Source organism: Leptosomus discolor, chromosome 1, assembly GCF_034619465.1.
Source record: "Leptosomus discolor isolate bLepDis1 chromosome 1, bLepDis1.hap2, whole genome shotgun sequence".
Lineage (NCBI taxonomy): Eukaryota > Metazoa > Chordata > Aves > Leptosomiformes > Leptosomidae > Leptosomus > Leptosomus discolor.
This window is the reverse complement of record NC_141391.1, coordinates 119659410-119679979: the sequence shown is the minus strand read 5'-3', so window position 1 is coordinate 119679979 and position 20570 is coordinate 119659410. Positions and strand designations below refer to the sequence as shown.

General features: G+C 40.3%; 1 protein-coding gene across 1 annotated transcript; it reads left to right on the top strand.

Moving 5' to 3' along the window:
• Window positions 1-524: 524 nt before the first annotated feature.
• NSUN3 (NOP2/Sun RNA methyltransferase 3) lies at window positions 525-19752 on the top strand. The gene is made up of 6 exons (XM_086463309.1): window positions 525-626; window positions 1782-1891; window positions 3480-3823; window positions 5466-5620; window positions 6135-6256; window positions 19145-19752. Exons 1-6 carry the CDS (start codon window positions 525-527, stop codon window positions 19404-19406), a joined length of 1095 nt encoding a protein of 364 aa, XP_086319435.1. The 3' UTR covers window positions 19407-19752.
• The last annotated feature ends 818 nt before the right edge of the window (window positions 19753-20570 follow it).

The window sequence follows — 20570 nt, the reverse complement described above, 5'->3', positions numbered from 1 at the left end:
TGTGTGACTAATTCTCCAGTTTCTATCCATTTTTCTTTGCAGTAGCAGCAGGTTAAGCTAGAGCTAGTCTCCAGGGTGGTTTAGAGCGGGCTGTTGGGCAGCTGCCTCGTAGTGGCAGAGCCTGGACCAGCCAGGAGCTAAGGGCTGGCGCAAACCCGTCAGCAGAGGTCTGACGGTGGTGGTGTGGGTGGCAGCAGCACCTCGAGCAGGCTCTGGGGTGAGGATCAGTTTTATAAGTTGATTAATCGAGGGCCCAGTGGCTTCCTAGCCCTGGTTTATCTCCTGGAGAGGCAGAGGAGGCTGGAGGGCAGTGCAGCCTCAATCGGTAAAGACGAAAACCATCAAGAAACCAAAATCAAAGGAGCAATCGAAGAAATAAAACGTCAAACCAATCCCCGCGCCTCCTGGGAGGGACGGGACAGAAGGAGGGCGGCGGCGAGAGGGCCAGACCCGGCGGAGCTGCCCCCCTCAGCCACCAGGGAGCGCCCCGGCCCCGCCGGGTTCCGGTCATCCGGGTTCCGGTCATGCGGCTCCCGCGCTCGGCGGCCCGGCTGCTGCCGCCGGCGTCCCGCCCTGCCGCCGCCGCCTTCTCGCCGCCGCCAGCGCCTGCCCGGGCCGCGGGGCAGGTGAGGGGTCAGGGTGAGGCGGGGGGGAGCGGTGCGGCTGCAGCTTGGCAGCCGGAAGCGGGGCGGGCGGGACGCTCGGCCCCTTCCTGCGCGTCCCGGGGCGGGTGCCCTTCCGCGGGCTCAGGCGCCCTTCCGCGGGCTCGGGCCGGCACCGCGGGGAGGCAGTAGTCCCCACCGGTGCCGCCGGGCCCTGCCGCCGCCGGCGGGAGCGGCCGTGGGACGGCGGCCCCTCCCCTCCTTTGCCGGTGGATAGGGCCGAGCGGAGGGCCCGGCCGGGGGCTGAGGGCGAAGCTTCTCGGTTGGGAACGGTGGCGTTGGCGGGTTGGGGTGTGTTGTCCTTACACGGAACTGCTTCAGGTGAGGGAGAGGAGCCGGACCTACGAATGCGCTGTGACGTTTAATTAAATTCAGGGGCCGCAGAAGTAACTCGGAGCTCAGGAGGCCCCTCGGCTCCGCCCTCCGTCAGGGGAGTCTGTGCGGAGGAGGGGGGGGGGGGGCTGCTGCGTAGTCTGAGGGGGGAAAATCCAGCAAAACTTAGCGTTTACCTTTGGGGTTTTCCTTCTGAATAGCACGAGTTTGCTTAGAAACCAAAAGTTTTTGCCCCCCCCCCCCCCCCAATAAAATAAAAATTTTTCTTAGGTTAAAAAAAAAGAAGCAAAAAGTATAGGCGATTTGGTTTTCTTCTCCCTATTCCTGGAATAAGTTAGTTATTGTAATGTTTTGTGAATCAACTCCAGCCGACTTCCACAATGATTCAAATAAATTTTTTGCGTTAAGCACACGGGTACATCTTGGCAGAGGTGATCATAGTGCAGGGTCATAATCGTGCCTTGCTCATTTTGCTCATGGGATAGTAGAGTCCCAGGAACCACTGTATTATTAGCATAGTGGATGTGGAGGAGTATTATAAGCAAGCTTTGAATGACCTCTTTGCAGATAGGGAAGAAGAGGGTAACTAGCTTAACTTGTTCTCTGAAATTTCTGTTAACGTCTTGGTTGCATGTGTGCTGTGACCTTGATTATTTGAGCATCCTAATATCACTGATACTAAGCTGATTTAAATTGGTAATATATTCTTTTAGTAATTCTAGTGAGAACTAAGGAGGGTTTAATTTGTTTGTTTTTCCTGCTTTTCTTTTCCTCCTTTCTACGAAGCTGGAAAATAAAAAAAAGGGGAAACTTCAAAAGCAGATATGTCAAGTTGTTCTGGATCATTTTGAGAAGCAGTACGCAACGGAACTGGGAGGTACATGGACCAGTGTCAGGTCTGTTGTTTTGGGAAAATCGGGGAGGGAGAAGAGAGGTTTTGTAATTTTTTTAAGCACATCATAAAATAAGGTTGAAAAGAGTCATGGACTGCTTCAGTTTATTTTCAGTTTAGAACTAGTATAAAAGTGTTAAATAGCTAAATAACTAAAACTTTGAGTTTTTAATTTTTTTCCTTGACTTGATTCTTTTGGACGTGATGAAGTTTCCGTTCTCCTGTATGCATGTGCACTGTGAGGAGACTGACATCTTAAGTGTTTGTCGACTGTTTTGTAAAAATGTGGTCCAAAAAGCCACCCCTATATACTTAACAGCTGCTGTTAGGGGTTTTATTTTGCTACAGCTTCACAGTATCTTCAGAGGCTGGGACAAAGAGGTTAGGAGAGAAGTACATCCCCTGGTTTCTTTCATTAGAAGAAATTGAATATTAGCAACATGTACGGAAAAGGCCATCGCTTAACTTGGGCCTTGATCACCCAGCTGCTAAAAAGCTGGCTGTGGTATGGAGAGAAGATATCTTCCCTTCCCTGCTAGCAGGTGGTTGTCGCTCATCAGAAAGCCAGCAGAAGAGCCCGTCTGGAGAAGTCCACTGCTTACCTTATATACTTTTCAATAGGAATTTGAACAAAAGCAGTTGACTTTGACCTAAAGGCCATAAGAAGTGCTCCGGTGATCAGTGCCGCGATTGAAGGGAAAAGCATCTTATATGATCAGAGTCTTAGAAACGATGTGATTCCTCTGAGTGACCTCTTTGGTTTAGCCTGTTTCGATTAAAAAGTAGTTTTAAATAAGTGTTTCCATTGGTTAAAAGCCAAAACCAAACCAAACAAAAACGTAGATGTATATCATTAGTTTCAGTGAATCAGCTTAAAAACTTTTTTAGGTTGGATCAATGTGTATTCCTCTTTCAGGCAGTGAATATTCCTGAGGAGTATTTTTTGAGGCTAAATGAAAAAATACTGAGAAATTTAAATAGAAGATGGGGGAAATCCATGTAAGAAAGGTCTGAAAAACTGAACTGAAATACGAACAGGCATGTTCCAACCCTATAAGCTTTTACTGTCTTCCAGGAATACCTATTGGTTTAAGTTTTTCTGGCCCAGTGTTTGCAGAACATAAAAGGAAACAGAAAAGAACACTTGTAAAAACTTCATTTTACGGTGTTGGCTGAAATAACCATTGCAAAGCTAATGTGATTCTTTGTGTTGTGATATTTACAGCTTAGTATTAGAGCTGTTCTTTTTCCTTGGGGAAGTACTTCATAGTCAGAAAGACCATTATGCTTCATAATTTATAACTTCTACACTCATTTGTTAAGGAATTAGGAAAAATAGAGAACATCTAATTTCAGAAGAAGTTGGTGTTTTAAATGCAATAATGAGAGAAAACAGTGGCTCGATTTCCTCTTAAAATTATTTTCCTGCATACTTTTCTTAATCATGTCTGATCAAAGTGTGTCCTTTTTGATTATACTGGAATCATTCAATGATGAGATTGTTACCCTTACATAAGAAAAAGCTTCCTATGTTATGGAGAGCTCATTTTATTTGTCAAGTTATTAAATCGCCTTTCCTTTTTCCAACCTAGAGATGTACTCACATACCCATTGTGCTGGCAGTATGCCGTTCTGCTTAACAAGTTCAGCCAGTCCGCGGAACTGGAGAACACCTTGCGTGTGAAGGGGTATCATCCTGCCTTTCAAGGAAGTTTGCCCTATCTTCCAGCGTCGTTTAAGTGCTACATCAGGAGAAGTCCTGGGAGATTCCCTGCACAAAGACACCAGGCTGGTAAACTGAAAGAGTATTACCTGCTGAATGCTGCTTCGGTTTTGCCAGTGTTGGCGTTAGAAGTGAAAGATGGGGAAGATGTTTTGGATCTCTGTGCTGCCCCAGGGGGTAAATCAGTAGCTATACTGCAGTGTGCCTATCCAGGTAATGTATCGAGGTGCTGTGAGAAGCTGTTCGCTTGCTGTGTGCCTGGGCTGTTTCAGCTGTGCCTGTTTTCTGTACAAGATTTGGGTTGGGGGCAAAGAAAACCAAACAACAATTTGTATTCCAAGTAGTTCCTGCTATTTAGTAAGATTTTTTGAAGTCTGTGTACCTAGAAGAGGATGAAAAATGCCATAGTTATTTAAATGTAGGTTACTGCAGACTGACAGACAAAAGTGGAATAGCTCTGTTTTTCTTCCTCCGCTGGTTCCCTTCTTGTTACTTCTCAAGGAGTCACTTAGTCATGTGTATTTGTTGGCGCAGGGTGGTGAGTAATCTGCAATCTTAGAATACTTGTACTTTTTTCCTTATTTTTTTCTTTTCCTCTGCTACCTCTCTGGCCAGTGCTATGTAAATAGTATAAGTAAATTGGAGTGTACTAATGTAAAACAGAGCATAACAAAATTAAATGTGCAAGATACAGGCAGAGGGAGAAAGCTTATGATGAGGAATCGGTCTATATCAGCATTTAATAAACTCTGTGTCTCAATCCTCTTAAATGTTGCAGAAGGGCTCTAAGATAATCACAGTGTTTAGAAGGCAACAGAAAGCAGCAGATCAGTTCTTCCAGGCCAGGAAGCCGAGATTGCTGTTTCTAACATGTTTTATATGTTAGCTTGGGCAGCAATTGTCTCAAAATGTTCTCAGCACCTTATGTTCTTACTGGTGCGACCATTACTGTAACCACTTGCACCTGTTGATTACAGCTGGTTCTCCCTCCCTCTTCTAGAGGAATGAGGTGATGCCAATGAGGTAGATTAGATGTGCATTGCCCTTTCAAAAGCTTTGGAAAAACAAAAACCAAAACACTTGTATCCCATGGCTGCTTCTGAAGGTATCAAATTGTTGCTGAGAACATAAGATGTAAGGAAGTTGATTCTTGATATACCTCAGAGAATGTGAAGGTGTACCATACTGTGTGTGGCAAACGTAGTGTAGGACAACCTGTGGAGATGTGAAAATAGAAATTCTATCAAACTAGAAAACAAGACTAAGAGGAAAAAATACCATGCTGTGTTTCTGGTCTGGGTACAAGCAACAACAGGCTTCCTTCTTAAGGGGTAACTCCTCTGGCTGCGTTGTTAAAAGTAGGTGCAACCAAAAGGCTTCTGTTAAAACACTTCCAGCCTAAATTTCAAATAAATGGGGGTCGGACTGCTCGCCTTAGGACACACGGAACTGATACTTTATATAAAAGCCATTAATTAATGAGGAGCATGTACTTCAGTTAGACAATGGCTCAAGGAGCCCAGAAGGGTACCCGCTTAGCACTGGTCTTTGGATATGGATCATGTTTAATGTTCCTATTACTGTGGAAGTCTGTTGATACAGTAAGTATTTGCTAGTAAATTATTTATGGATTGCTCTGTAGGAGCATGCTGAAATTTACTCAGGTTTACAAAAATTCAGCAGTGTTATAAAATGTACAGTAACATAAGCTCCTAAGGTGTAAGGTCTATGGCAGTCATGGCAAAACAGTGGAAGTTCTGAAATCAGTGTCACTCCTTATATTTGTAAAAAAAAACCCTAAACATAAAGACATAATTTAAGGTGTTTATTTACTTATATTTTTTAATTTTCTAAGGTCAGTTTCACTGTAATGAGTATGATGATTTGAGGTCAAGATGGCTGAAACAGACGATAGAATCCTTCATCCCAGATCCTTTGATTAACTTAATAACGCTCTCTAGACTGGATGGTAGACAGATTGGAGATCTTAAGCCTGAATTATATGACAAGGTAATGTTGTTGCTTATTAGCAAATTATATTTCTGTATTCTGCTTCTTTTTCTTCCTATGCCTATTTTGTTTTCTGGCCCCCACAAAAATATCTGACCTATCAAGGGTAAGCAGGATCATGTACAGGATTTGCAGAGCCTCAGGAATCACTTTATAAAGTCTGTTGTGTGTTTATTCATGTGTTAGATGATGTTACCCATTTAGCCTTGGTCGTGGATTCTGAAGACCTTGCAGCACTGTTCTTTATGTAATATGTGATTAGGAAGGGGGGGAAGCAAGTGAGAGCTTTTCAGGTCAACTACTTCTTGAGCGGTAATTTCTAATCCCCACCCACCTGTAACTGTATAAAAACACATCAAACTAGTAATTAGATCATTTCTGCCCCTAAAATTGAAAATAAGAAGGGTGTTCTAAGTGTTTGCAAAAGTAAGTTGAGTAGATTTTTGGTACACAGCGTTCAGAAAGTGAGTATCTTTATTGTGAATTGTCTTGTCTGCTTTTATTTATTGGATAGGTACTGGTTGATGCTCCCTGTTCAAATGACAGAAGTTGGCTATTCTCTTCTGATCTTCAGAAAGCTACACTTAGGCTAGTACAAAGGAAGGAGTTAACATCTCTGCAATTCCAGCTGCTAAGGTGAGAAGTGCAAAGGAAAGCTATTAAAGGAGCTTTTCATAATTAATAAAAACAACATGGGGGCAAGATTTGTCATGTTTAATAACCAAAAACAGGTTTCAGCATGTGAAAAGAATGTGAGGAATAGGCTGTTGAAATGCTGTTTGGAATAAACAGTTGATCTAGTTGATTATGTGAATATGGAAATTTGTGTGGGGTAATTACAAGCAGTGAGGCCTAGGTCTTCTACTACCATACTGCTGTACAGTCCTCTTAACTCACTTGTTCAAGTATGTGTCCATTTTCAGATGACTCAGAACAGTCTGGTACCATATCAAAATACTTTTGGTGGACACAGCTAAAATGATTTCAAATCTATTCCTCAACTGAAGCAAAACCCCACACATATAATTTTTAATAGTGTTTTGGGGTTTTTTTTAACGCTCTGTGAAAAGTAGTCTATAAACCTGGCAAGATGGACATTCTTCCCCAAACTAGTTTTGTTGTTGTTCTTTCACAGAATCATCCTTTACAGTTCTTTATTACAGTCTTTTTGATAACTGAGCTGTAAGTTAGGACTGGTTACTAACTGTCACTTAGGTGGTTACTTAATGCTGCTTTAGAATTTGCTTTATGGGCTGTTGATATGAAAGGATTGAGTCCACTACTGCACATTCTTACACACTGCTTGAATTTAATACACATTTGACTATTTGTAGCACAGAAAGACTACTGATCATAATTGATAGGGTGAAAAAAGTAAAAGAATGGGGGGGCGGGGGGCAGGAGAAAGGATTGTTTGTTTATTTTTCAAGAACATCCACCCAATAATTCAAATCAAGGTTGTCATGTGTTACACTTTTAAATGATACAGCCACAGGCTAGCATTTGTGAAGTATTTCAGACTCTACAGTTTTCCTTGCTGGGGAAAAAAAAAAAAGTGACTTCCCAATAATACCTTCTAGACTTGAGTGTTTTTTGCAAAGTAACAGTCACGCCTGAAGTCCATCTGTCAAAGCAAATTGAGAGAAAAGTAACATATTATAAAATAGAGAAAGGAAGATTTTATGGAGAGTGCCCATTGCAGCAGTTCAAGATAGTTTTGCATGACTTCCAGTTGAAAAAGGCCTAGCAGAAGCCTATGATTTATAACAGAAATATGAGTATCTTATTGCAGTAATGCGTCATGTCACCCATTTCCTTCAAAGAAATCCATCACATTTAAAACACTCCCCTGTTTTGGTTTTCCCTTTTCAATATTTGACATATAAAATCTACTTTGTGAACCCCTACCGGAAGAAAGCATATATCACACAGAGTAATTTTGAGAATTTGCATAAATTACTCCAGATTGTAATCCTGAAGTGGAGAAGTCATGACAGCAGGAGCCTTGGTTTTAAAAAGAGACATTCCTGTCAGCCCAAATCAGATTTAATTTAATTATTTCTAAATCAAGAAGAGAACTTTCCTTGTGTTGAAAGTATCCTGTACTATAGCAACAGCAATAAGGATTACATTTGTAAGGACAAAATATTTTTGGTATGTAAATTGAAGTAAAAGGTTGTTAATTTCTATTTCATTGCTCAACATAGGTCAGAGTAGTTCTATAGATTGACCAATCTATTGTTATGTACACTGGAATTTTTTTTGTCTTTTAAAAGATTTTGGAGCATATGAAATAAATGTTTAGGTTCAGGAGTTAGAGGTTAAAAGAGTTATTGGGTAAAATGGTAAAGTAAATGGTTTAGCTGTCCACTGTATTTTTATTGTCCTTTTGTCTGATCACTTTAGAATGAATTTCAAGTAGTAAAGACATCTCAGATCCCTTGTGAAAGGGAAAAAGGGAATGATAAAATGAGACCAGGAAAAGCTAAATGATTCATGCAAGTGCATTAGAAGTCTGGCAAAACCAAGATTGTGGCATGCTACCCTATTCAAGCCTTTGTTTTATGGCTTGAGTGCATAATTATAAATAAAAAATTGAGTTTGAATCCCATCTCTGATGCTTCCAGTAATATTCAGGAAGGCTGAACCTACATTAATCCAGCTATACTGCATCTTATGCGAGTCGGCTCATGCAGAGCTACCTTTGGCTTATCTATTCAGAATACCTGGTCCTTTATGCTTGTGGGCATTTCTCACCTTGGTTCCTGTATCTGTAAAACAAAAACAAGTATAAAGCTGAATCCCAGCAATTTTGTTGAGAATAGTGTGAGTAGTGTTGTTGAGAATATTGTGTGATTTGAAGATGAAGCTTAAAGTATAAGGACCAAGCATTATTCCAGTTTAGCAGTAGTATTAAGTATAAGGGCAAGACATAAATGAGAAGAATGAAATGCAAAGGGGAGTTCTGTTTTCATGTCAATCAAGTGACACTCAGACAAAAATTTGAGATTCCTTCTTTCTTAATTAAGGCAATGCTTCACTTGTAATCTGTTTTTCTGGGTTTGGTCATCTTGGTTTGGGTTTTTTAGCAGATCTACTTGGGAGGAAGGCTGGGGACATCAGTGAGGAAGTGAAGGAAGGAAAAGTATTTTTTGCAATACAGTGTAATTTATTAAGTACATAGAGGCTTCAGACAACAAAGGTCTGGAATAAGTGTTGAAACTGATACAACGATCCTCCAGTCTGTGTAAAATCTGAAATGTGAATAAGTGGTATAAATGCCGAACAGCAAATTTTATAACCACTGATTTGAGGGAAATTGGGATTGTAATGATTGTTAATAACGAAACCAAAGCATCCCTGCTGAGTGCTATAATCCAAGAACATGTTGCAAATCTTGTTATTATTTGGAGTGTTCATGCAGAAAACAAATTGCAAAGTAAGGAAGGAATGTTTGTTTCCTGATAGTGAATGCTAGCACGAAATGCAGTAGTTCCCGTAAGTGAATTTACCAATGTTATCAGTTCTCAGATAGAAATTAAATTTTGGGTTAAGATCAAGCGCCTAATAACTTAGTGGTGAAACTGTTATGGATGTTGTAATTATTCCTAGACCAGTTACTGCAGCTGAAAGAAGCTGTGTTAGAGTTCAGCTGAAAATAAATCCAACAGGATACAATTTAGAAAATGCAGGAAAGACATTCAGGCTGCTGTAACTCTTCTATACACAACATCTCTGAGTAATTAAGCAGCTCTAATTGGTGTTTAATAGAGTTCTGGTCCACAGAAATTCAGACTAAATTTAAAAGATGCATATTGGCTGCCTTTCATTTTTCACCTCTTTTCCCTAGTAGTTAGCTAGGGAAAGGGAGATTGTTTTGAATACCTAAATCATGGACACACAAATTTAAGAGATTTGGGAGGATTCGGGGTGCATGGGAAGTTTGAAGTGTGCTTTGGATTACTGGTGGCAAAATAAGCCATACAAAATGCTCGTTTTCCTAGCTGGTCTTTTTCAAGTTGTGTGTATTCTCGTTTTTCAGAACTTAGGATGAAGCATTAAACTTAGCTTGAGAAATCCAGAAAACCCGGTATTCTTCCTGCTTAATGAAATGTTTCAATCCCTGTTTTGCTTATAAATATGATTTTTAAGGAACTATGTCTGGTTCCGTGTAACATACGTATCTCCTCTTACAAACCCTGTGCAAGTGGAGCGCAACAGAGAGATAAAATGAGTGTTCCCTCTGTACAAAGAATTTTTTTGCTTTGGATATCATTCATAACATGGTGTTTGAAATTGCTGAGCTTTTTCAGGACAAGAGTATCAGAAATTTTGGGGTTTATTTTTTTAAATATCCCATTGAATAGTTTGGGAGGTGGGAGGGTTGTCCTCATGCTTTTAATTGGAAGGAAAATTTTAAAAATACTCAACCCAAATATTCTGAACCTATTTTTCTGAATTAAAGGATACTTAAACCATTAATTAATAACATATGTAAATAACCAGGTGTTGTGCAAGTGGCTTCATAAAGCTTTTGGTCTGTGTTTGTCTTGCTGCTTTGGTCCTGGAGCAGAGACTGCTGATCATGCAGCTGCTTTGTATGATGGTTTACCAAGCTGCACGCATGGGAGGTAAAATGAGATTGACTGTTTTCCCTGAAGTCATCAGGTAGAATTGGCAACCTAAGTCTCTAAGGGCTAATCTACATGCCATGGGACCCACTTTATTTTCTTCTGTCCAGACCTTTGAAAATGCATCTTACTTAAAATAAACGTTAAAACTTTTGGTGAAAACATAGTACAAAAATATAACAAACCTTAAGTTACAAGCTGGTCTGTTTTGTTTGGTATGTGAAAGTTAGTAATGTGGTTTCATAGAATACGTGTAGTCATAGATCTATGTTTTGAAAAAGAGGCTTTTTCAGACAGTGTGTAGTAAATACTGTGATTAACTGGAAAAATCCTGATACTTCTCGTCCCACATTGTGTCACCTCTATGTTTCCACTGAAATGTAGTTTTCCTCATGAACCTAGAAGAGAAATTCTGTGCTGTTAATTGTAGAGGTTTTTCTGTTGTTGTAGAGTGAAGGCAAAATTTGTTTTTTGTAAATAGACCATCATGTATTTAATATATGGTACCACGGTACCATTTCTGCTTTGATTAAGACAAAAGCCTTTATAGCACATGGGCATGTAATGATGAAGTAAAAAGGAAGATATTTCCAACTAGCTAGTTGTCCTGTCCAGGCATGTTTGTGCTATGCCATTCCCCAAAACGTTGGTTATGTTGCTGGAGGTATGAGTCATTTTACTGAGTGTTTTAGACTCAAGGTCAGTTTGAATTCCTTCACAAGGAGTGAGTGCTGTGGCCATTGGTGTGGCTCCAGGTTGTCTTCCATCAGAGATTTTAAAATAGTTTCTGATTTTAAGTACTGTCTGGTTCCTTAAGCCCTTGGCAGTGCCCTGTAAATAACTTACGGATCAAGTCCCTTATGATATGTTGTGAAAGGAAGTTTATTGAATTAAAAAAATAACTGCGTGAATAAACAAATGCGCTACCCAGCAGATAGGCAGTTGTTCTGGGATCATGGGTTTAAATTCAGACACAAATTTTGCTTTAATTCCACCTTCAGTCCTTTCTATGGATACATGTGTTTTGTAAGCTGTAAGCAAAAACACTGACTAAAGCTGTGTGGCAAAGTCTGTAGTGGGCTTCAAAGGTCTTTCGTTCTCCCTTCTGTATCTGAGAAGGTTCTGCTTGGGCCATATTTATTTTTCTTCTTGTAAATAATACCTTTAAGTTGGGAAGAGGGCATAGACCTCTGAGAGTGTGACAGTTAAGAAAGTAGTTCTGGGATGACTGAAACAACAGAAGGGTTGAAGGTTTGTGACAGTGGACTACCTCTGGCTGCTGGAGGCTAGAAAGAGCTTTGCTGTTCGTGATTCTGAGTGTGAGGAAATCCAGCATGTGAGTGTGTAAGGCAGCTGCAACATTGAAAGTGGAAGCAAAATTCCTGAGTGTTGCATTGGCACTTGCGGTTCTTAAATCTGAGAGCAGAAAATAAACCAGTCTGTTACCATGACAAAGCCACTGCAGTTCTGGTACTACAAAGGATATCTCGTAACCCTGTGTTAACAGGATGAGTTATTTCAGAAGTCCCAATGCATTAGAGGGGAAAGCTCAGTAATGTTAAACTGAAAGTTCGGTCTTTGCTTTAGAAGAATTTAAAATTATTTGCTATAAAAATGTTATTTATCAGAATTTTGGGGACAGTTTTTGGCTAGAGCAGAATAGGGTAGGTGTTTTGGGTTTGTGGTGTTTGGTTGGTTGTTTTTTCTGGTGGCTGTGTCTACGTTGATTCATAGCTCAAACTAATGTTGGAGAAAAGCAGTTCACTTCATGTTTCTTCTGTTGCTGCTGTGTTATTTTGAGCTGCAATGTTTCTCCACAGTAGCAATGCTTACTCAGAGAGGAGCAGAGGGAGGAGTACATGCTTGAGGTATGGAGAGAATACTTGAACTAGTGTCTCTGTCCCCTATGCACCACTGTCACTGCCCATCACAAAGTATTAAAAACAAAAATGGTATTTTGACACAGGAGGCATTTCCTTATAATTTTGACTTGGTTTGGAGAAATAAACACAAAAATTTTTAACATGCAGGCCATATTACCACAATGTGTCTGGACTCTTGTAAGAGGAAGAAGGAAATACATGATGTCTTTAGTCAATAAAAAGAACAGGATTGAGGGTAAAAGCAAATGCATCTTGAGATGCTTTGTTCCTTGAATAGCTTGTAAAAGGGTTGGCAGTTCTTACTCTGATCAGACATTATCTTTCATATTGAGCAGAAATACATCCCAGTTGCCAAAAGATGGCACTGTTGAAGTGTTGCACTATTTTAAAATGGTCTTAAAACTTATATTATGATCTTACTTTAATACTGAAAGTGGTTGAATGATTAACATAATTAATGCTGACCCTTCCAATGGCATGCAACATAAACCCAAGCACAGGAGGAGTAGGCTGGACATGCATGTGCTGGCTATAGTATGAAATATATATTTATTGTCTACCTATTTTTAAAAGGATGTTTGAGACACCAAGAATTTTCGAATGAACAAAATGTCAGCCTATTGTGTTTAATTTTCTGTAAGTGTGAAAAATCCTCTTTTTGGGTTCTGACTAGCTATGTTTTAGTTGCATTAAGAGTTTTTGGTTTTGGGATTGTCGTGTGGCTCTAGAGTGGTCTTTTTTTTCCCTGAGATACTAAATAATAATATTGATCTGTTTTCCTTAATTTATTGTTAGCATCTTCTCTATTGGTAGATTTGAATTAAATCTTGATAAATAAACTAAATAAAACTGCTTTAAAATAATCACAGAATGTTAGGGGTTGGAAGGGACCTCTGGAGATCATCTAGGCCAACCCCTCTGCCAGAGCAGGTTCACCTAGAACAGGTTGCACAGGACTGCATCCAGGAGGGTTTTGAATATCTCCGGAGAAGGAGACTCCACAACCTCCCTGGGCAGCCTGTTCCAGTGCTCTGTCACCCTCAGAGTAAAGAAGTTTTTCCTCATGTTGAGGCAGAACTTCCTGTGTTCCAGCTTGTGCCTGTTGCCCCTTGCCCTGTCACTGGGCACCACTGAAAAAAGCCTGGCCCCATCCCCTTGACACCCACCCTCTAAGGTCCCGTATCAGTCTTCTCTTCTCCAGGCTAAAGAGCCCCAGGTCTCTCGGCCTTTCCGTGGGGAGATGCTCCAGTCCTCTAATGATCTTCGTAGCCCTCCGCCAGACTCTCTCCAGTAATTCCCTGTCCCTCTTGAACTGGGGAGCCCAGAACTGGACACAGCACTCCAGATGTGGCCTCACCAGGGCAGAGTAGAGGGGGAGGAGAACCTCCCTCCACCTGCTGGCCACACTCTTAATGCACCCCAGGATACCACTGGCCTTCTTGGCCACTTGGGCACCACTGAAATGGTCAACTTGTCTACCGCAACTCCCAGGTCCCTCTCTGCAGAGCTGCTCTCCAGCAGGTCGACCCCCAGCCTTTACTGGTGCATGGGGTTATTCCTTCCCAGGTTCAGGACCCTACACTTGCCCTTATTGAGCCTTTTGAGGTTCTTCTCTGCCCAGCTCTCCAGCCTGTCCAGGTCTCTCTGAATGGCAGCACAGCCCTCTGGTGTGTCAGCCACTCCTCCCAGTTTTGTGTCATCAGTAAACTTATCCAGTAACTCCTGTAATGTGAGGGGTTAGGGTAGATTAATACATCTTTTGTACCTCTGACTTCCATAGTACAATACGTGCCATTGAACCTCTTTTCAAAGACACGAGGTATTGCTAATACTTCCTTTTTAATTTTTTTGTAAAACCTAATTTAGAATGAGGAGGGGGCATGTGTCAAATTGTTTTAGAGTACTTCCTGAATGGGATGGACATCAACCACTGTTTTTTTTGGATTACAGATGTCTTGCGCTAATGTACTGGAAAGATTTAAGCATGGATTTGGTGGCTATAAAGTGATAATGTCAGTAGTTCAAAGTAAGCATCGAGAAACATCAGGCAGGATTCTATAGAATGATGTGCCAGTGAATCCTGCTCTATCCTGCAGTTTTCCGGCTATTGTAATTCCAAGCTATTGATGATTTGAAAAAGTCATTAAAATTTTCGACTATTTGGTATCATTGAAATCTACTAAATTGCGATATGCTGATACATACTAAAGTTGAGTTCAAAACCCCAGAAAAGAGCTTTTTTTTTTTCCTTTAGTTTAGCATGTATGTTGTCTTGTAACAAACATGCGATAGTACTTGCAGTTCTAGAACATAATTACTTGGTTTGCATACTGTTTTTTATCATCTCCTGGAAGAACTAACCTTGGAGATCTTGTATACAGGTCTTACCTGATAAATAGGGCATGGTAACAGATCGTGGTGCATTTCACGAATTTTAGCCTTTTCTGCTATGCCTTGACTATCTTATGGCACTAAACCAATAACCTCACACTTCTGCAGTGGTGTAGTATGATAGCATGCAACATAAAAAGCTTGAGTTGCACATATCAGCTGCCAACAGCGGTGCTTCTTTAGGGTCTTGATAGGGAGTACTAAGGGCTTGTCATGTTACTAAAGCAAAAATGGTTCTAGGGAAAGGTGGAACAGTCATGAGGCTCTGGGAAAAGTTTCCTGTGCTTTTAATGTGTGTTCTTGTGTTTCTCCATATGGAGCTTGAAACTTTGCAGTACTAGTGCCTGTAACTTGTAACATTTATTATGGTAAATGTGTACACCTGAATTTAAAATTGCAAAATTAAGTATAATTAGGTCTGTATTTAAACACAGTTTTAATTCTTTAATAAACATGAAAGTCATCTGTACCACTAAGAGAAAAACAATTGCAGACTAATTACCTTTAAGTAACGTATTTTATATTTAAACAATCTATTATAGTAATAGGAAGATGAAAAAAAATATTTTAGGGTCTTTTGCCCAGCATCCTTTTTAATCATTCTACATTTAGAGCCCATTTTTGGACGTTCCAAAGTACCTTATAATAGGTACCAAATTCCTTCAGCTAAGAGTCGAGTTTTGGGGGTTAATCAAGATGGCTAATGTAAGAGGAATCATCACGTTCTTGGATGGTGGGGTTGTAGTAGCAGTGGTGGGTTCTGGTAGATGTCTGTAAGTTCAAGGGATAAGCTTTTTTCCCCTCCATCGGTTATAGAGGAAGTCTGGTTTCTTAGATTTATTTGAACAAATTCCCTTATGAATGAATTCTCTGTCATGCTGATGACAAGGGGACTGAACTCCCTGAATGTACTTAGCCCAGCGCAGTATCACCCTGTGACTTTGAGCCCAGCACTGCACTTTGAATTTTGCAGCTCAGTGCAGGTTTATCAAAAGCCAAGCACGGCTTAATCAGGGATGGCGGTCGGTTGACTTTGAACACAGCCACTGAAACAACTGTTGCTGAACTTGACAAGATGGGTAGATACGTTGATTAACCTTGCAGTGTACGGTAATCCTCCTTAGATATTTTAATTCATGACTTAGGTTTAGAATAAAGATAACTGCACTGAGCAGCCTGACCTTTTTTGGTCATGGGCCAGTGAAGATTCCCAAGCTAAGGAGGCTTAGAGTTAAGGGGGTTTTGATGCGAGACTTTCAGGATTTCGTGCAGAAGCTTGTGCTGCTCTTTCCTCTGGATTACTGCCCCAGTGACAAGTTCTATGTAGGAACATGGTGCCTTTGAAAGTGTTGTCTTGAATGGTTGCTACTTTATGTATCCTAAGAAAAGGACACTTAGCAAGTGTCCAGGCTTTTAACCCTTTAAGTTGTAGCTATACCTGCTTTTATAGTGTATGCCTTCACCTTTTTCCTTATCCACGGTAAAAATATTTTCTCAGTTGTTTAAATGTTCATGTAGTATCAGCCTCATAGGTAGGAAAGCAGTTGCTGCTACCTGTTTCTATGAGTAAGGTTATTGGGTATGCTAAAAGTACAACTCAATTGTCAAGCAAAAATATTTTCACATTTTCAAGCCAATTAGCTACCTTCTCATGGCTTGGCATTCCTGTATGCATGAAAAAGGTGTAGCTGGAGGGGGAAATTCTATGAAAATGAGTAAAAGAAGTGGTTTCTAGTAATACTGTGAAGATCAGCTCAACTTTGAGAGCCCATTTGGACAACAGCCCTGTTCTTTTTGAGTTCTGATGTGTAAGCTAGAAAGCAAGCAACTATTATATGGGGGGAAAAAAATGTTTTTATGTTTTCCAGAACTGGTATGAAGCCAAGGAGACAGGGGATCAGTCTGGGGTTCTCTTGCTGACTTGTTATTCATGAGAAGGGAAGGTTGTACATTCCTGCTCTTATGGTAGTTACCTACCATACATCTGGGCTCACTGTGGTTGCTCAGACAGGCCAGAGAGCAGCAGCATAAGCCGTGCCCTTTTAAATGGGCAGCTGCAGCTGCAGCAGGATGGCTACAAACAAGGAAAGTAGCTGGAGAGACAGCAGAGACAACTTAGGGCCTCGGGTCCAGTACTGGTGCTTTTGTAGCCTGCTAAGGAGTATGTGTGTGTTGGGACACAGCAGGGAAGAAGGATGAGTATCTGGAGCTGAATGATTGAAATGCATGCTGGTAACTGCAGTTTTTTAGAAAATAAGATCTGGAAGGGACATTAGGATGACACCTGCTCTGTTTTACTGTCTCAAGGAGACATTGTAAATGTTGTTCTGTAGCAACCTGTGTCTAAAATGTTCTTAAACATTTCTGCAGACTCTCAAAAGCTACTCAGAGGTCTGAGACAGGCTTGCAGCTTTGTGATAGCTTTAGCTAATTTTGGAAGTATCCTAGAACGAGTCAGTTAGGCCCAGTTTAATTGAAAGTATTCAGACTGCCTAAGTACTCTGTAACCTGTTCTTTACCTATAACAGGCTGAACTTGAACTACTCACTCATTTGGGCTAAATGTCCTAGCCGTCTGCTCACTCTCCATCTTTTCACTGAAGACTGATACAACAAAGGCATTAAACACTGGGGTGTTTTTCCTTTGAGTATCATCAGTTGAGAGAGCTCTGTTCTTTTTACGCCAACTAAAATTGGAGTAGTATAGACTCCAGTAAAATATGTACTTAGCTTGCTGATTAACATAACCAAGACTCACAGAAGAAATGAGCAAGATAATGTGTACACTCCCCAGAGAAACAGATTGGGTATAACATGCAGGAGTCTTCACCTGGGAAGGTGAAGAGTTGTGTTGTCTTTGTCTGAAACAGTTATTTGTCCTGGTGTTTCCTTATTATTTTGGGCAGGACTTTCAGAGTAGCTTTGATCTGTGATCTGCTTTGATCCTGCTTGTGATGAGGCTTTTCTTTATTGATTCTTTTCCTGAAAAGGCCCAATCCTGTTAAAAGGATTTATCTTTTTCCCCTTGTATTTTCTTCTTTCCTTTCTCAACTGTTTTTGTTCAGATAACACCCTCAGGAAGACCTCAGCTTGTCTCTGGAGGAATTGCTGTTTCAATGACATTGTGTTAGTTTATCTGGGCTCGGAATCAGGCTTGCTACATTTGGGGGCCGCTCACCTCATCTGATTTGAGGATATGGGGTTTTTTCTTTTGCTTTTGTTTTTTTCTTTTTCTTTCCCCTTGAAGATTTTTTTTTTTTGGTCAATGCAGTATAGTCAGTAGTATCTACCAATCTAAGTCATTGTCTTTCCGTACAGCGAGACTGCATGTGTCATTGTGCTCCACAAGTATCTGCCCTGCCTTAGTGCACCTGCTAAATTCCCAGTGACACGCTTGCAGTCCCCTGTGTGCTTACCTTGTCTCTCTGATATTCACAAGCTGAATAACAGCATTCACCTGTTCACATTCTCTCGGTTTTAAACAAAAGAAGTTTTGTTTAGGGAACAATTGTATTTTAATGTGGTATTTGCTTCATCCCAGTAGTATCTGTTTTCCAGAAGCAGTGAGGTGATCTGTTTGAATACTAGCTTACAACTCAGCCTTTGAGCCATTATGTCCTTGAAGGCTCCAGAGTGTATGATTGAAAGGAATTATCTTAAGAGAGTATTTTAATAGCAAATGAACCTTTAGCGTAGCTTCCTCTTTCAGTTATGCAGTGGTACCAGGTTTGAAGAATGCTCTTCTGTGGTGCATGATTTGGGATTTTTCTCCATGCTCTTTTAAGTTGCAGTAGGTGAATATGGATTGCATATCTCATTTCCATACTCTCATAGGTTACATTTTATCTGTCTGAAAAAGGACCTTGCAGATCTGCTTTAATGGAAAGTAAACAGTGTGTTTCAACTTGGTGTCAGTGGGCAAGTGAAAAAGAATCTGTTCTGTCTATCCACCAGTAGGCATGAAACTTTAAGGATACTTGAAATCTTAAGCCACTATTTTGCTTTAGTTGAAATTTGTCAACATGTTAATAGGTGAAGGGTACATAAACAGACAATGTGATACAATAAGCCATATTTCCTTAGGAAACCAGGTTGAAAAGTGATGGCTCGGTGAAACCCCCAGGTCCTCTTACCTGCTAAATAAGTTGCAGAATTTGCAGAAATGTTTGTAAAATTACAGCCCAGTAATTAGTTCAGGCTATTACTGCAGCTGTACATTCTGATATTTGTTCACACAAGCAGCTAGCTAAGTATCTAACTAGCGCTTTTGATGTGGTATAACCCATTTTGTATGCACAGTTGCAGCATTTTCACAGTTGTGCTGCTCATACAAATATTTGAAGTATATTCTGCAACTCTGAATAGGTGCTGCTTTCTACTTGTCTCTGTTGTATAAAAAATAACTTCAGTTAACCGAGAATACATTAGTAAATAAGAAAGCAAAAATGTGTTGCAGGTGGTTTCCTGAACTGTCGATTATATACTGTTGTTTTCATGATGTTATTTTTTCTCATATTTATTTATACCTGTTTGTAACTCTAGATTTATAAGTCTTTATATGTTCCTCCACCCCCAATACGTGACTTCTGGTGTTGAATATTTTTTTTTCATTATTTGCAGGTCTGCTATTAAAGCACTGCGTCCTGGTGGATCCTTGGTTTATTCTACATGCACTCTCTCAAAGGCAGAAAACAGCGATGTAATAAATCTCATTCTAAGCTCCTGCAGTAACGTTATGCCTGTAGACATAACTGAAATGGCCAAAGCTGTTTCTCAGGAATTCACTTTTCTCAGGGGTATGCAACAGCATGAACTTCTGGTTCTCCCAGAGAAAGGGAGAGCATGGGGTCCAATGTACATAGCTAAATTAAAAAAAATGTAATCCGTCTGATGCCTGTTAGTTTTTATAAGGGATATGTAATAAATTAATGTTTATTTCTACTATAGTACATGTATATGAACATGCCCGAGGCAACTGAATTTAGGGCATTGCAGTTTTGTATCAGCTGCTGCCTAATAAAAAGCAAGCTAGACACTTAATTTAGCTCAGAGTACAGATTGGGTCTTCTAATGTGGACTTGTGGACCTCTGTGAAGTCCTTATGAAGTCAAAGGAGCTTTGTATTATTTTCAAGGTGATGCTCTTAAATAGATTTATATGCTAGAACAGGGGCCTGTGTGTTTGTTTTTGCACTGTTTTTTGTTTTGCTTTTGTTTTTTAATTACTAATCTGGTTTTAATACAGTGTATTTTAAAATAAGTGGTCTGAATGGTGCCTGTTTCTGAAGTCATGGAAATTCTGCATTCTCTCTCAAACACATCTAGAAATCTGTTTTCCTGTAAGAACTGATTTGTCTGCAAAGTCTGTCATCCTAAGAGCTGATTGTTCCGAGCACTGGCAAAACAGGTTTCATTATTTGCCAAGTTGTTTACTGGTTAAAAACTGTCTTTTGTTTAGAGTTGCAAAGGTCAGCAGCTATATCAACACCAGCTTTGTCTTTTTTTATATATTTTTGAGCTTACAAAAATATTAATTGAAAGAGTCAATTACATTGAAATATCCTCAAAACAGTAGATTTAGTTTAGCTTTGGTACTCAGTTTGTGGCATAATGCAGTATATCCAGCAGTCTCTAGAGCACATATTTGAAACAGAGGCAGAATGATTAATAAGCGCAATAATGGCACAGTATTCAGGGAGTTTTGTTACATAATTACAGTCATGATGAGCAAATCAGACAATCTGGAGAAGTGGCTTATCCACCGAGTTAAGAAATGTTACGTGAATTTGTGATGTCACATCTGTGGTCTGTAAGGAAAGAGGGTCCCAGTGAGAACATGTACTGAAGTTGTTTTTAGGTTCCCTCAAATTCTGCTACACAATGATACGGAGAAATGTGTAGACATACGTGCATATGTTCATGTATATGCACCTGCACGCTGTGTCTTCCTATGTACTGCCTGTGCATCAGTTGTAAAAGCTCATCCAACAGTCCTGGAATTATGCCTGTGAGTGGGTTGTGTAACGGTGTCCGTGTTAGGTCAAATG